Genomic DNA, 16445 nt, shown 5'->3' with positions numbered 1-16445 from the left:
AGGACCTTCCCCGCACACACCCACGCACACACACACGCACACGCGCACACACACGCACACACACACGCACGCACACACACACACGCGCACGCACACACACACGCGCGCACACACACGCCCACACGCACACACACATGCGCACACACACACACGCACACACACGCGCACACACACGGCACACACATGCACACACACACACACGGCACACACACACACACGCGCACACACACGCGCACACACACACACACGGCACACGCACACACACGGCACACACACACACGGCACACACACACGCGCATACACACACACGCACACACACACGGCACACATGCACCGCACGCGGCCTGGCCTGTTGCGCCACGGCGGCAGTTTCATCCGGAGATGTGAGAGATTCCGTGCGGCTGGGTGTGTCCGGGTTGTGGCCGGCGTGTGGCAGGCTGCGGCAGGGTTGTGGCCGAGGGGGTGCGGCAGGGTCACGGCTCACCTGGGCTACGTGGATGAACTTGCCGATGACCTGGGCGCGCTGCTGCGCCGTGGGCTTGCTCAGCACCATGAGCTGCACCCACTGGGACACGCCGTTGAAGAGGCTGATGGAGCGCTCCAGCGTGGCGTTGTCCACCAGGCAGCCCTTGAGCACGTAGCTCTGGTAATCCGTGAACTGGACAAAGAAGCGAGATGGTGAGTGAGTGGCTGAGTGTATGAGTGGGTAGGTGAGTGTATGAGTGGGTGAGTGAGTGTATGAGTGATGAGTGAGTGTATGAGTGGGTAGGTGAGCGAGAGGGTGAGTGTATGAGTGGGTAGGTGAGTGTATGAGTGGGTGAGTGAGTGTATGAGTGGGTGAGTGAGTGTATGAGTGATGAGTGAGTGTATGAGTGGGTAGGTGAGCGAGAGGGTGAGTGTATGAGTGGGTAGGTGAGTGTATGAGTGGGTGAGTGAGTGTATGAGTGGGTGAGTGAGTGTATGATTGGGTAGGTGAGCGAGAAGGTGAGTGAGTGGGTGAGTGTATGAGTGGGTAGGTAAGTGTATGAGTGGGTGAGTGAGTGTATGAATGAGTAGGTAAGCGAGAGGGCGAGTGAGTGGGTGAGTGTATGAGTGGGTAGGTGAGTGTATGAGTGGGTGAGTGAGTGTATGAATGAGTAGGTGAGCGAGATGGTGAGTGAGTGGGTGAGTGTATGAGTGGGTAGGTGAGTGTATGATTGGGTAGGTGAGCGAGAAGGTGAGTGAGTGGGTGAGTGTATGAGTGGGTAGTTGAATGTATGAGTGGGTGAGTGAGTGTATGAATGAGTAGGTGAGCGAGAGGGTGAGTGTATGAGTGGGTAGGTGAGTGTATGAGTGGGTGAGTGAGTGTATGAATGAGTAGGTGAGCGAGAGGGTGAGTGAGTGGGTGAGTGTATGAGTGGGTAGGTGAGTGTATGAGTGGGTGAGTGAGTGTATGAGTGGGTAGGTGAGCGAGTGGGTGAGTGAGGGTATGAGTGGGTGAGTGAGTGCATGAGTGGGTAGGTGAGCGCGTGGGTGAGTGAGTGTATGAGTGGGTGAGTGAGTGTATGAGTGGGTAGGTGAGCGAGTGAGTGGGTGAGTGTATGAGTGATGAGTGAGTGTATGAGTGGGTAGGTGAGCGAGAAGGTGAGTGAGTGGGTGAGTGTATGAGTGAGTGGGTGAGTGTATGAGTGGGTAAGTGAGTGTATGAATGAGTAGGTGAGCGAGAGGGTGAGTGAGTGGGTGAGTGTATGAGTCGGTAGGTGAGTGAGTGGCTGAGTGTATGAGTGGGTGAGTGAGTGTATGAGTGGGTAGGTGAGCGAGAGGGTGAGTGTATGAGTGGGTAGGTGAGCGAGAGGGTGAGTGAGTGTATGAGTGACTGAGTGTATGAGTGGGTGAGGGAGTGTATGAATGGTAGGTGAGTAAGTGGCTGAGTGTATGAGTGGGTAGGTGAGCGAGAGGGTGAGTGAGTGGGTGAGTGTATGAGTGGGTAGGTGAGCGAGTGGCTGAGTGTATGAGTGGGTGAGTGAGTGTATGAATGAGTAGGTGAGCGAGAGGGTGAGTGAGTGGGTGAGTGTATGAGTGAGTGGGTGAGTGTATGAGTAGGTGAGTGAGTGTATGAATGAGTAGGTGAGCGAGAGGGTGAGTAAGTGGGTGAGTGTATGAGTGGGTAGGTGAGTGAGTGGCTGAGTGTATGAGTGGGTGAGTGAGTGTATGAGTGGGTAGGTGAGTGTATGAGTGGGTGAGTGAGTGTATGAATGGGTAGGTGAGCGAGAGGGTGAGTGAGTGGGTGAGTGTATGAGTGGGTAGGTGAGCGAGAGGGTGAGTGAGTGGGTGAGTGTATGAGTGGGTAGGTGAGCGAGTGGGTGAGTAAGTGTATGAGTGGGTGAGTGAGTGTATGAGTGGGTAGGTGAGCGAGTGGGTGAGTGAGTGTATGAGTGGGTGAGTGAGTGTATGAGTGGGTGAGTGAGTGTATGAATGGGTAGGTGAGCGAGAGGGTGAGTGAGTGGGTGAGTGTATGAGTGGGTAGGTGAGTGTATGAGTGTATGAGTGAGTGTATGAACGGGTAGGTGAGCGAGAGGGTGAGTGAGTGCGTGAGTGTATGAGTGGGTAGGTGAGTGTATGAGTGGGTGAGTGAGTGTATGAGTGGGTAGGTGAGTGAGTGGCTGAGTGTATGAGTGGGTAGGTGAGCGAGAGGGTGAGTGGGTGTGTGAGTGTATGAGTGGGTAGGTGAGTGTATGAGTGGGTGAGTGAGTGTATGAATGGGTAGGTGAGCGAGAGGGTGAGTGAGTATGTGAGTTTATGAGTATGTAGGTGAGTGTATGAGTGGGTAGATGAGCGAGAGGGTGAGTGAGTGGGTGAGTGTATGAGTGGGTAGGTGAGCGAGTGGGTGAGTGAGTGTATGAGTGGGTGAGTGAGTGTATGAGTGTGTAGGTGAGCGAGTGGGTGAGTGAGTGTATGAGTGGGTAGGTGAGTGTATGAGTGGATGAGTGAGTGTATGAGTGGGTAGGTGAACCCCGGCCACCGTGAGTGATTGGGAGCTTCGCGGGCGCCCTGTCCGGCGGAGGTTTATTTAGGCCGCGCTCCGAGCTACGGGTTCAGTCAGCGGGGGGGGGGCGGGGGGGGGGAGGTTCGAATGGAGCAACCAAATTTCTCGGAGGGCTCAACCGGGACGCACGGCAAATCCGGCAAGCCCCTCCCATTTTTACATGGCCACACCCACTCAGTCAATAGCACCGCCCACGGCGAGTGGCCTTGATCCGCGATTGGTCGCAGCTATTTCTCAGGTTGCCCTGCCCTGGGCCCGGGACCATGGCTTGAGCACGAGGCCAGAACATTTTTGACCGGGTGACAACAAAGCCTTGTTGAGACTCTCTCATGTCAACTACACTGCAGGTCACAACAGCTAACTCACTCAGCTACCCACTTATACACTCAGCCATTGACTCACCTACCCACTCATCCTCTCACTCACCCACTCATACACTCACCTAGCTACTCATACACTCACCCTCTCGCTCACCTACCCACTCAGACACTCACTCACCTACCCACTCATACACTCATCCACTCACTCACCCACTCATACACTCACTCACCCACTCATACACTCACCTACCCACTCATACTCACCCACTCACTTACCCTATCGCTCACCTACTCACTCATATACTCACCCCCTTACTCACCCACTTACTCACCTACCCACTCACCCACCCAAACACTCACCCACTGACTCATCCACTCACTGGCCCACACACTTAATCATTCACCCACTCAATCAGTCATCCACACACTCAATCACTCATCCACACACTCAATCACTCACCCACACACTCAATCACTCACCCACGCACTCAATCACTCACCCACGCACTCAATCACTCACCCACGCACTCAATCACTCACCCACACACTCAATCACTCACCCACACACTCAATCGCTCACCCACACACTCAATCACTGACCCACACACTCATTCACTCAGTCACACACTCAGTCACTCACCCCCCCACTCAATCACTCACCCACACACTCCATCACGCGCCCACACACTCAATCACTCACCCACACACTCAATCACTCACCCACAAAATCACCGCACTGCAGGTCACAACACTTAAAATCGCTGCTTCTTAGCTGGCACTCCTCTACTTGGGAATTCCCAACCAATGTCTATATTTCCCCAAGCTCTCATCACACTAATAATAACAACCTTGCTCAGTTAAAGAAGGCGGTCAACTCTTAACTATTACAACCTTGATAGTGCTGTTTGTTGCTGACCTGCGCTCAGTAATCAAATAATTAAAACAAAAATTCCAAATATTTAGCAAATGCTTCATGGGTTTGAGTGGTGGCTGGGCGGGGCAGGGGGGGGCGGGGCGGGGGGAGCATCTGAAATCGCCGGGACTGATCCGGCCAAACCAGGACGATTGGCGGTCCTAGCTGTGGACCATAATCGTGATTTCAACCTGAAATGTGCTCACGCTCGTAGGCAAAGAGAACGACTCAAAAGGCGCGAGGAACCACAGACGAACGGTAAGGCAGCCACCACACAATGAGCGGACGCCAACAGTTGCCCAAAGCTCCGCGATCCTCGACGCGTGGAGGTGTTATATCGGCCAATTAGCGGGCGGCGACACGTGGGGCGAAACCCGGAGCGCCCGGAGAAAACCAAACCCACGCGCGTGTTCGAGGGGGAAACGCTCGATCCCGTACAGTCGGAACAGGTGGGAGTCCACATCTTGAAGCCACTCTGGCCAGCCGGGGTACGGCTCATCCTGAACGACCCACCCACGGGAAGGTTCCGCTTCTCATTTGTTCGATGATCCACCGAGCGTCGGCTGCGCGGCGCTGGATCAGAGGCGTGCGTAGCCACCACGGCCGTGCGGTGAGCCGGCGGTGTGGACTCCCGGTGGGGCGAAAGGTGGACGGGGGGGGGCATCGGCCGCGAGCAGGACTCACGGAGATGCGGCGGAAGGCCTTGAACTCCAGGTAGGTGAGGTGCTCCGCCAGCTCCGCCGGCTCCAGGTGGTCGAAGAGCAGCGACACCTTGCGCTTGCTCTTGCAGAGCTTGCTGCGCTGCGTCACGCGGCGCATCCACTCATACGACGGGCTGCGCCAACGGGCACGTGGTGGGGGAGGGGGAAGGGTAAGGGTCAAGGGTCGGCGCGGTGCCTTGGGACGCGCGCACGCACGAGTTCCGCTCGAGGCCAGAGCGATCCGCGGCGGTTCAAATGAGCGTCGAGGCATCGGTGCTCATCTCCTGTTCACGGCGACGCAGAGCCGGTGGTGGAAATTCCACATTCTTATGGCCGGGGCCCGACAGTATCCATCGAGCGACCGCTGTTGACCTTCACGACACAGTGGTGCTCGTTTTATTGCACGCGGAGGGAGGGGTGATGGGCTGAGCGCAAGTTCAGTCGCCCGATAAAGGAGTGCTGATTTTAAAAATATAAAAACACACGTGTAACTCTCAGGTGCATGTCTGATTCTGTTCTTCTTTCTCCTAATTTATTTAATCTTCCCCCCCCCCCATCACCCCCCCCCCCATGTCATCCCGATAGTGGGATTGGCGTCACGCCATCATAGTCCATTCTGGAAATCTTTGTTGAGCAGCGGTGCGGTGAACGGTGGGGTGAGCGGTGCTGAGAGTGGTGTGGTGAGCGGTGTGGTGAACGGTGGGGTGAGCGGTGCTGAGAGTGGTGTGGTGAGCGGTGCGGTGAACGGTGGGGTGAGCGGTGCTGAGAGTGGTGTGGTGAGCGGTGTGGTGAACGGTGGGGTGAGCGGTGCTGAGAGTGGTGTGGTGAGCGGTGGGGTGAGCGGTGCTGAGAGTGGTGTGGTGAGCGGTGGGGTGAGCGGTGCTGAGAGTGGTGCTGAGAGTGGTGTGGTGAGCGGTGCGGTGAACGGTGGGGTGAGCGGTGCTGAGAGTGGTGTGGTGAGCGGTGGGGTGAGCGGTGCTGAGAGTGGTGTGGTGAGCGGTGGGGTGAGCGGTGCGGCGAGCGGTGCGGCGAGCCCTACATGGCGGAGATGTCGACGAGGCTGCAGTGGTCCTCCTGGCCCAGCGTGCAGGCCAGCTCCTTGAACTCCTCCATGAGTCGCGCAAGCCCAGCGTCCAGATTAAACACGGCCGGGAACTCCTCGATCCAGAACCTGCCGCCCGGTCAATCAATAGTTCATTCACTCATGGGTTCATTCATTCATTTATTCAATCTCATGAAAAGAGGGCCCGTCATTCTCATGCGGGAGTCTGCTCCCACGCTAGCCCCAGGTCTGGCCTGGTCGGCCTCGTGTCATCTACCGCCCCCTTGAGTCAATCCACTGCTGGATGAGGGCCTCAATGCGCTGTCGCCGTCAGTGGGGGTTGTTTGGTTTTGTTTCACCACGCTGATCGCCGCGGGTTGGTGAAGGCGGGCAGGGAGCACAGAAGTACAGTGCAACCACGTCCACAGTTTGGGTTGCATGGCCACAATCACGCTACCACTGTGGCGCGTGTCTCTCCATGTTTGGCCTTCCGCAGTGCACCGCAATCCCCGATAGCGTTGCTAAATTATCTCAGTCCTTCGTTAATCCATCTCATCACGGTCGGTTACGCTTTCGCCTCTGGTGGCAGCGGTGACCGTCATCGTCACGCTCCGTGGCTTTTTGTCCACTCACAATCACTGCCGGCCGAAATAAAATTCAACAACGAACGTCACCGGCCTCGCCAATGAAGCGAACGCCGCGCTCGCCGCAACGCCAGCGGCGCTCGCACGGCCGATGCCCTCGGCCGTGCCGCTCACCTCACAAAGCGGCAGATGCGCAGGCGCGTCCGGCTTCCCTCGAGCCCCGTCGCCTCCTTATACGTGGGGCCCTCCGAGTCAAGGGCCATCGAAGTTTCGCGGAGGAGAATCCACCGCGGCCGCGAGAAACGCGCTCCCCATCCGCATCGTCAGAAAAGATTTAACTTTTTTTTGTTTTTACAAATAAAAATATGGAACGCTCCTCGAACACGAGGAATGAGGAGAGCCGTGTTCTGAAATTCTGGACGAAATGTTTAAAATGCCAAGTCTGAGCCAGTTTCGCAACAGGCTTGAAACGGCGCTGTTATCCCAAAGAGCCAGCGGAGTGTGGCGAGCGCGGTGGTGCATCCGTGATGGGACCCGGCTCACCGTACGGGCGCCCGATAACAAACATTTTCACACTTCTTTCAGCGGCGAACGCAAGAGACAAAGACACAGTCAGCTCGAGGGGGAGAGTTAAATTGTCGGTGTGCACCAAGAGAGCGTGGGACCGCCGCTCGGCGTGGCACATCCACGTTGTACGCTGGGCTGCATTGGGACGAGAGCGGGTGACGAATTCATAACTCCGACGAGCAACTCGGCAAACGGTGCGGGCTGGAGGAGCCCGGCGCAGGGCCTGGTTTTACGTTTGTTTTTTTAGGCTCACGCCGACGATCCTAGATTCAAATCCACGGCAACAGACGTGGACTCGACCAGGTGCTCGAGTGCGTTGGGGTGATGGTCTCCGATGACTGGGCGAAAAAGAAATCGCCCATCGCATTAAAATTTGGTTTAGCACTTAATTTGGTCAAATTTTCCACCTCTGAGACCCCACGCCGGTTACAGGGCCATAAGAAGTGCGTCGAGCGTGGCCGGAGAGGCCAATTGAAGCGAGCTCGGAAGAAGTTCCGTGACGTTATTTTCTGGGGGACGTTCTCCGACACGGGGTGATGCACCGCTATAGTTGCCGAGTTCCAAATCGAAGTGTCTTTGTTCTATGTATGACGGCACAATTTGAAATATAATTTAGAGAAAATGTTAAATTATTTTACAAAAAAGCAGGGCAGTATGTATGTATGTTGAACTTCTTTCGCACCGTACATAGCCAATCGTGCTAATCGAAGGTGCGGAGGAAAGGACAAACTAAAAACACACAAAAAGCAGTTCTAAAGAAATTAGTTTTTCGGGAACGCTAAAACGAATCATCGGCCCACGTGAATCGATACTCAGCGTCACAATTCAATTCCCCCAAGTTGTCCTTCTTAAAGTCGTGCGAGTTTCGTTATCAACACCTCATGTCACGTCGGTCACGTCACATACAACTGGTGGACAATATGGCAAGAGATTATAAAAAAAAACTTTGGCGGGTCACGCAAACGAGACGGGGCTTCGAGGGCACAAAATTTGGGGGGGGGCGGGGATGAACGGGGGGGGGGGAGGTGAGCCGGGTGGGAATAGGGGATGGGGGGGGGGCAGGTCTTGGCAGCGACGAATTATTAACATCGCACAAAAGCCACAGCAGCAGCAGCAGGAGCAGCAGCAGGAGGAGGAGGAGGAGGTGGCGTCGGCACGCTCGTTAAACGTCCAATCACCCGCGCTCACGCTCCCCATCGCTCCGGACCCCAGACGCTTTGTGTTTTCCTTCGGGCCACCCAATATGTTTCCTCCTCGAGAGATAAGCACGCCAATTATCTGTGGCGGGCACTGGTGGCAGATAGCTTGCTTGTGTGTCACAGCGAGCGTGGCTCTTTGTGGGAGGGACCGGAGGGGGGGGGGGAGGTGGGGGAGGGGGGGGGGCTACTCGGGTGAGTCTTGTTTTTCTCTTTTATATTCACAGAATGGGGGGGAAAAAGAAACCAAAATAATATTTTGTTTCTGCAATAAAGAGGATGCTGCTGAGTTTGGCCGCATCCTCATTTTCTAATTCCGTCAAAGCCGTGAACATCTGCGGGCGCCATGTGCCGGCCGCTGCGTGGGCGAAGGCCCGGCGGCGTGGTCATGTTCAATCCACTGCTGGACGGGGGCCTCGCCTCCCCACCACGCCGGCGGGGGGGGGGGGGGCGGTCGGTCCTGGACGTTGACGTGCCAAGCCTCGCCACGCCGGGAGAACCGACACACGGGCACATAGAAGTACGGCAGAGACTGCCATGCCCACAGATGATCCCAAGTGGATCCACCGTGACGCCCCATGGAGGTGGCCGGCCACACGAGGACTATCTGGGCACTACCTTTGCTTAGCCTCCGTGAGATTCATGAGGTTGGGCGCCATCCAAGGCCGCTACGACGACGGGCATGCGGGTGGGGGGGGGGGGGAGCGATTCGGGTCGCTTTGTTCCAGCAAAGGGATTGACGTAGCCAGCGACCTGGCAGACCTCGCGCTCGAAAGTTTCATCCGCGTGAAACCGTGCCGCCACCACCTCCGCCACCACCGTCCGCTGTCACGGCGCGGGCCAAAGCCACCTCGCGTGCGGTCACGTGCGTATCTGGCGTGTTGTATGTCGAACTTCTTTGGCACCGCGCGTAGCCGAGCGTGCTAAATCGGAGGTGCACTCGTGAAACACCGCACGCTCTCAGAGCCACATTTGCGGGCAATTTGGTCACAGGCGGGAGCTCCCGTGAGCCACATTTAACAACATCGCCGACAGCTCCTCCACCATCGCCCCCACGTCCCCCCAACAAAGCCAACATTGTCGAGCGATGCCGGTCCGTTGCGTGGCGGCACCGTCCGCCCCGGTGGTGCCGGGTGAGAGCGAGGGACGGTGGGAGGGGGGGGGAGGGATAAGGATGGGGGGGGGGGGCACGCGTAGAGGAGGATATTGCTCGAGCAGCTTGCATGCCAGGTCGGCCGACGAGATGAACCAGCGATGCATGAGCAGCAGCATCCGTGGCACGGGGCTGTCTCCTGTGGGCTCGCCCGCTTCGTCTGGGGGGGGGGGTAAAGGGAATGGGGAGGGGGGGCACGAGGGGGGTGGAGAGGAGAGAAGGGTTATGGGGGAAGGGAAGAGGAAGGAAGAGGCAGAGTTCCTCTGTCAGGGCTGCTGTCAAACTCGCGTACAGTGCGGGTGGCGCAAGTGGGCGGCCGAGCGTAGCGGCGCTCTCTCTCTCTCATCACGAGGTGGGGGGAGCGGGGGGAGCTGGGGAGGGGGGCAGCACCACCTGGGCAGAGCCGGGCGGCACAACGACGGTGCCGAGCGAGCACCGCCTGCTCCCGTCAGGGATCGAGTCAAGGGCCACGGGGTCTCCAGTTACACAATTTGATTGGCCACCTGCATTTCGAACGATCGCTTTTTTTTAGTTTTAAAGACCCGCAAATCCAGCGCTGTCGAGGCAGCGAGTGTTGGTGGACCACCGAGCAGATGTTCTAAAGCGTGGGCGTCGTGGAGGAGATGTACTCCTGGCTCGCCAGAAGAAGGCGGCACAGCAAGTGGACTGATCGCCAGCTGTGTCCATCTGTACGAGGATTGAGCGTTGCCCCCTCGCGCAAGGCGTCGGTTTTCTCCGGGCGCTCCGGTTTCCTCCTCCCGCGTGCCGTGTAATAAACACGACTCGTCATTAATTGGCAGAAAAAAAAAGATTTTGATGTAAAAAACCCAATGTAGCAACAGCAGGACCCTCCTGAAAAAAAGAGTCATTCGACTGAGTGTGGCTCTCCCCGACAAATGTTACAATAAAGTATTATTGTTAAGGATTCCTCTTCTATTGGAGATGGCTGGGTAGCGCAGACGTCTCAGCTGCGCTGAGCTGGCAGCGCTGAGGATTCAGCCTGCTATGTACAGAGACACAAATAGTCACTTAAGAGACCCACACACGTGCCTAGAGACCCACAGAATTCGCATACACTTAGTTGTGAATAAACCCTGTTGTCAAGTGTAGTAAGTTGATGGTCGTCTCACACACAACAAAAATCCCATCGCATTAACATTGGTATGTATGGCAACATCTCATCTCTGATAATTATAATCAACGTTTGATTGTTACATCAAGAACATTACTCTCATGTGGCATGACGGGTGGGAAAGTACTATCCACTACTGTGTGTGCACCTTGGCTCAATTCTCAGAGGTAGCTCTGCTACGTCCGCTTCCACGGACCGCCCTCTCACACGAAGTGGATGGCACTGCCCTGCGAGCTATCCAAACGGATACTCCGCCCTCACAGCAACGACGTCGCCAGTGGCACGCTTGGGATAAACTCGGCTACGAAAAGAAAAGACGGCAAAAAAAAACACACACCACTCCAGTGACGAAAATAATCCGTCTATTAATAAACCCCCGACCGTCTTGAAACGTGACCTTCGCGAGGACGTTAATTAGCGACGCTGGACGCCAACGCGAGAGCTCGCAGTGTAAATCAAGGGTTTGTTTCTCTCTCCTCCCTCTCCTCCCTCTCTGTCTCCCAGAGCGGCGTACAAGAAGGGCCGCGGCTAATGACGCACGGCGCGCGCGACGGAGAGGCGCGATACCCACGAGCAACCGATGCCACCACCGGCCCCCCCTGCCCTGCCCCCCTCCCCCGCCCACCACGCAGGGTTCGGCGGGACTCATCACAATGGGCGCTGAAACGGCACTCTGCGTGGCCGCGCTCGTCACTCGACCGCTTCGTTGCCGGGTGTCGGCACGGCCGCCCTGTGCTTGAGTCCTGGGCGGGTGGGCACGCGCGTCTCGGAATAGATTCGTGGGACGGAATAATCGGGCAGCGTTGCGCTAAATCGCGCGATAAGGACGGCCCGTGGGCGACGTTCTTGCGTTCTAGTGTTTTTCCGTCCTGCGTGTTGTTGTTGTTTTTGTGCCGTTGTTGATGGCTGGGATTTATTTTATGGTTCCCCCCCCCCCACCTATTAAGCCAGGCGGTGTCGTTTTCTAAATAGTGTTTGTCCTTTTGACTAATTTTAGACCCAATCGTGCGATCGGCGAGACTTCCGCCCGGACCTCTCGCGGCTGCAGCAGGAGCACGACACTCTAAAGTTGGGGAACGGCCCGCGGAAGCGGATGTCGCTGAGCTACTTTCGAAAACAGGCCGCCTTGTCTTACACAGAGAGCGCAAATGTTCCTTGGCGCGACAGGACAGTCAAGGCCGACAGCGTTTTACTTCTCAAGAGCTGGAATTCACAACCACGTGCATTGCGGGTAGCTGCGGCCACTAACCCGCCTGACCACTTTGAAGCATTGCATTGTTAAAGGTGGCACCCACACACGAATGTCATGTGTGTGTGTTGAACTTATTTCGCGCCGTACGTGGCCAAACGCGCTAATCAGAAGCACAACAAACTAAGACGCAAAAAGCAGTTCTAAGTAAATTCGTTTTCTTTCTAGATTTAAAAGCGCAAAGCTCCAGTAACTTCCTAAGAAACATCTCTGTGGCTCGTGGGAAGCCAGCAGTTACCCCAGGACACCTCGTAATCGGCCATGTTCTATCCACTGCTGGACGAAGGTCTCCCCAATCTGTTGCCATCTGTCACGGTCCTGCATGGCATCATTCCACGGAGATGCCCGTTTTTCCTCCTTGAACTGCCACTTCTCCTTTAGTCTCGACCACCGGCCACCGTCACTTCCAGCGGTGACGCGTCCTGGCCCAAGCCCAAGATGTCTCGAACGTCTTGCACGCGTTCTCTCATCCACGCGTTCCTCTTTCTGCCGCTCGGTGGGAGTGCCAGCCTGAACCTCTCCACGCTTCTTTGCGCCCTTTCCTGTCGTGTTTGTGTTCTAAGTCATGTCAGGTATATAGACACCCGATTACGACCACCACTCTCCAGATACATTCGCGAACTCTCAGAGAGAGCGAGAGAGAGAGAGAGAGAAAATGATTCAAATGTGTGGAAAACCAGCCAGAACCGGACCAACAATTGCCGACGCTCTGTGGGCATGCATTGGAATCTTTGGCCAACTCCACTGGTGAGTGTTCTGCTCAAGTGGGACGAAACCGGAGTGCCCGGAGAAAAGAAAACCCGCGCATGCAAGGAAAGGGGGATGACACTCAATGTCACCACGCAGATGGAAATGAACCCATTTGCTCTCCTGCCATCGCACCCTGACAAACCGAGGAGATTGCGACATCGACGCCCACGGGCAGGGGAGGGAGTTCCACGAATGTGTGGTGATGCACGTTGAACTTTGTTCGCACCGTACGTAGCCAACCGTGTTAATCGGAGGTGCGTTGGGGGGGGGGGGAAGGACCACGAAGTGAACAACCCTCGCTGCCTCCACACAGTGCTGGGTTACAGGGCACGTGCGGTGTAGCCCCCCCCCCCCCGGGGGTCGCCGGCGAGGCGAGTCATTGGCGCCAGTGACGAGGAGGACACCTCGCTGACAAGAAGGGCCAGAAGACGCCACCGACGCCAGCGTCTCGGCCCGTTAATTTACACGGCGCCTTCCTGGGGGACGGATGAAAGTGGAGACCGTGGAATAGAGGACTCCCCCCCCCCCCACCGAGGTGCCGCGGGAATCTGCAGCCCGGCGCCGCTCAGAAGCCCTCCGCGTGCCGCGGCGGCAGGGTCTGGGCACAAAGCCGCACATCGATACGAACACACACACACGCGCATGCACACACACACACACGCTCGCCCGGATTCCTCATATAGCCTACACATGTTGCTGGGGCACGTGCTGTTAGTGAGCGCCTATCAAGGACAGCACGGCCACGCCAGGCCGTGACCTCTCCCGTACAGTACCAGGTATTCGTTTAAGGCTGAGTCGACCTAGGGGAGGCCCAGAACAGGTTCAGATATTCGCAACTGATGTCAATTGTGGCTGGGTTCGTTGCGCAGTGTGTGCAAACCACAACCTTAACAGGCTGTTGGGATGAATGCTGTTAGCGAGCACCTTTTATGGCCGGCATAGCACATGAGGGGGTGGGTGACTTGCACCACACCTGGCCACCCAGTGCTGATGTTTACACAATGCACCAGATACTTATTTAAGGTTGAGTCAACCTTGGGTTGAGGCCCAGGGCCAGTTCGAATATGTTGGCCATGACCGGGAATCGAACTCGGCCCCTCCGGGTTCGAAGCACGGTGCGCTGAGCACGACACCACCGCTGCCCGCACACTCAAAAACGCACCCACACTCACACACACACAACAACAACAACAATAGCAGCGGCCATAAGATGTTTTTCTTGTTCATGTTTTAGTTTTTTTGTTTGTTGCGGTTGCACCCGATTCAAGAGCCGAATGGCTCACAGGGCTATGCCAAATAAATGAAACTGAAACTGAAACCAGCAAGCGACGGTGGTGTCACGTGACGTGACAAGAGGTCAACGAACAGGCCCAGGTGTTACGGGTCAGGCGACTGAGATGACACACACACGCACGAGCGGGCGCACACGCACGCACGCACGCGCACGCGCACGCACGCGCGCACGCACGCGCGCGGTGCGTCGCTGCACAGCTGCGGCCGCTTCCTGCGGAACCAAGGCCACTGGCGAGCGCCACAAATAGACGCCGGCCCGCCGGTGGTGGAGGTGGAGGCGGCGGTGGCGGCAGTGTGGCCGCGATCTGATGGTGCGACGAGCGGCACACGTGTGGTGGCCCCGCGCCAGGGACTTCCCCCACGGCCAGTGTTTTGTTTTAAAAGCTTTAAACAAACAAAAAAAAGCTCAACGCAAAAGCGTCGTCCTTATCGTCGTCATCAGCATCGTCGTCGTCGCGGCCATGATCAATACGCTGCTGGATGAAGGGCTTCCCCAAGCTGTCGGCAAACCCCCGCGACGTTTCAAGGTCCACGTTGATTTTGTCGAACGAGGCGAGAACTCGGGAGACCAGGAGAGAGGAGTCATTGGCAAGAGCGACCTGGGCCACCGACAATCGTAACAATCCACCGAGCGCTTGCGCGCGATCCGATTCCTGTTGCTCCATCTCCACGGTGGCCTAACCTTGGGCGAGCTCCCACTGTTGCCGATACTCTCGCCCCCTTGCAGCGACGTGTCCCAGCGAAGGCCCACACATTGCATTTGCATCGAGGCTGAGCAACATGCACCAAAGACCCAAGACGCCGAGCGGTTGGCATAAAAATGCGTGGCAGACACGAGATAACACGTTCGAACACACGGCGTTGAACGGTGACAACAACGCCTGGGTAAAAATGTTTTTTTTTTAAATGCTCCCACGAGAAAGGAGACGTCGGCCTAATTGAGGGCGCCCTGTCGGAAACTCGAAGCCGGGATCGATGGGATCCGTTTCCGTTTGCACGTTCGAAGGACAAAAGCGAACGACCGTCGCCGCCGTTCGTTTCGTTTAAACGAAACGGCATTGTCATTTCGTGCTCGGGAGATTTAGCCGATAGGAACAAAAAAAAGGGACCGTCCTCCTGCAGAGTTCCAAACGAGACGCTGAAGAGCGCCTCGTAAACCGGCGCACGCGGAGGTGGCACGGGCGGAGAGGGTCGGCGCCAACTCGGAACTCGGCCCCTCGCTCGTTAACTCGCTCCGAGCCGAACGACCTCATCGAGAGCGTTGAAACAATCCGTGGATGTGAGGGCACCGTGGGTCTGAGGGCACCGTGGATGTGCGGGCACCGTGGGTGTGAGGGCACCGTGGGTGTGAGGGCACCGTGGATGTGAGGGCACCGTGGGTGTGAGGGCACCGTGGATGTGAGGGCACCGTGGGTCTGAGGGCACAGTAGAAGTGAGGGCACCGTGGATGTGAGGGCACCGTGGATGTGAGGGCACCGTGGGTGTGAGGGTACCGTGGTTGTGAGGGCACCGTGGATGTGAGGGCACCGTGGGTGTGAGGGTACCGTGGGTGTGAGGGCACCGTGGATGTGAGGGCACCGTGGGTGTGAGGGTACCGTGGGTGTGAGGGCACCGTGGATGTGAGGGCACCGTGGGTGTGAGGGTACCGTGGGTGTGAGGGCACCGTGGATGTGAGGGCACCGTGGGTGTGAGGGTACCGTGGGTGTGAGGGCACCGTGGGTGTGAGGGCACCGTGGGTGTGAGGGCACCGTGGGTGTGAGGGCACCGTGGAAGTGAGGGCATCGTGGAAGTGAGGGCACCGTGGGTGTGAGGGCACCGTGGAAGTGAGGGCACCGTGGTTGTGAGGGCACCGTGGTTGTGAGGGTACCGTGGTTGTGAGGGCACCGTGGGTGTGAGGGCACCGTGGATGTGAGGGCACCGTGGAAGTGAGGGCACCGTGGAAGTGAGGGCACCGTGGTTGTGAGGGCACCGTGGTTGTGAGGGCACCGTGGGTGTGAGGGCACCGTAGAAGCGAGGGCACCGTGGGTGTGAGGGCACCGTGGGTGTGAGGGCACCGTGGATGTGAGGGCACCGTGGGTGTGAGGGCACCGTGGGTGTGAGGGCACCGTGGGTGTGAGGGCACCGTGGATGTGAGGGCACCGTGGTTGTGAGGGCACCGTGGTTGTGAGGGTACCGTGGTTGTGAGGGCACCGTGGGTGTGAGGGCACCGTGGGTGTGAGGGCACCGTGGATGTGAGGGCACCGTGGAAGTGAGGGCACCGTGGAAGTGAGGGCACCGTGGTTGTGAGGGCACCGTGGTTGTGAGGGCACCGTGGGTGTGAGGGCACCGTAGAAGCGAGGGCACCGTGGGTGTGAGGGCACCGTGGGTGTGAGGGCACCGTGGGTGTGAGGGCACCGTGGATGTGAGGGCACCGTGGGTGTGAGGGCACCGTGGGTGTGAGGGCACCGTGGGTGTGAGGGCACCGTGGATGTGAGGGCATCGTGAAACAAAATTACTCAAAAGTTGGCACAAAGCCCACGC

The 16445-nt window shown here is 57.3% G+C and overlaps 1 protein-coding gene across 10 annotated transcripts in view; it reads right to left on the bottom strand.

Moving 5' to 3' along the window:
* The window catches only part of LOC116947706 (ras guanyl-releasing protein 3-like), a 102084-nt gene that overhangs the window by 26196 nt on the left and 59443 nt on the right, over positions 1 to 16445 (bottom strand). For all 10 annotated transcript variants that reach the window (XR_012945713.1, XM_076071030.1, XM_076071031.1 and 7 more), the window contains 5 exons: positions 9556 to 9661; positions 6760 to 6822; positions 5999 to 6130; positions 4943 to 5093; positions 485 to 658 (listed from right to left, as the gene is read on the bottom strand). Coding sequence is in view for 9 of the 10 variants with exons in the window: in XM_076071030.1 (XP_075927145.1) it covers positions 485 to 658; positions 4943 to 5093; positions 5999 to 6130; positions 6760 to 6822; positions 9556 to 9661 (626 nt within the window). In the remaining variant the exon portion in view is untranslated. The remainder of the gene's footprint in view (positions 1 to 484; positions 659 to 4942; positions 5094 to 5998; positions 6131 to 6759; positions 6823 to 9555; positions 9662 to 16445) is intronic.

This window comes from Petromyzon marinus, chromosome 31 (genome assembly GCF_048934315.1).
Source record: "Petromyzon marinus isolate PM22_M1 ecotype Great Lakes invasive population chromosome 31, UKy_Petmar_22M1.pri1.0, whole genome shotgun sequence".
Lineage (NCBI taxonomy): Eukaryota > Metazoa > Chordata > Hyperoartia > Petromyzontiformes > Petromyzontidae > Petromyzon > Petromyzon marinus.
Note: the sequence above shows the minus strand (reverse complement) of the source record. Positions and strands in the feature narration are given on the sequence as shown.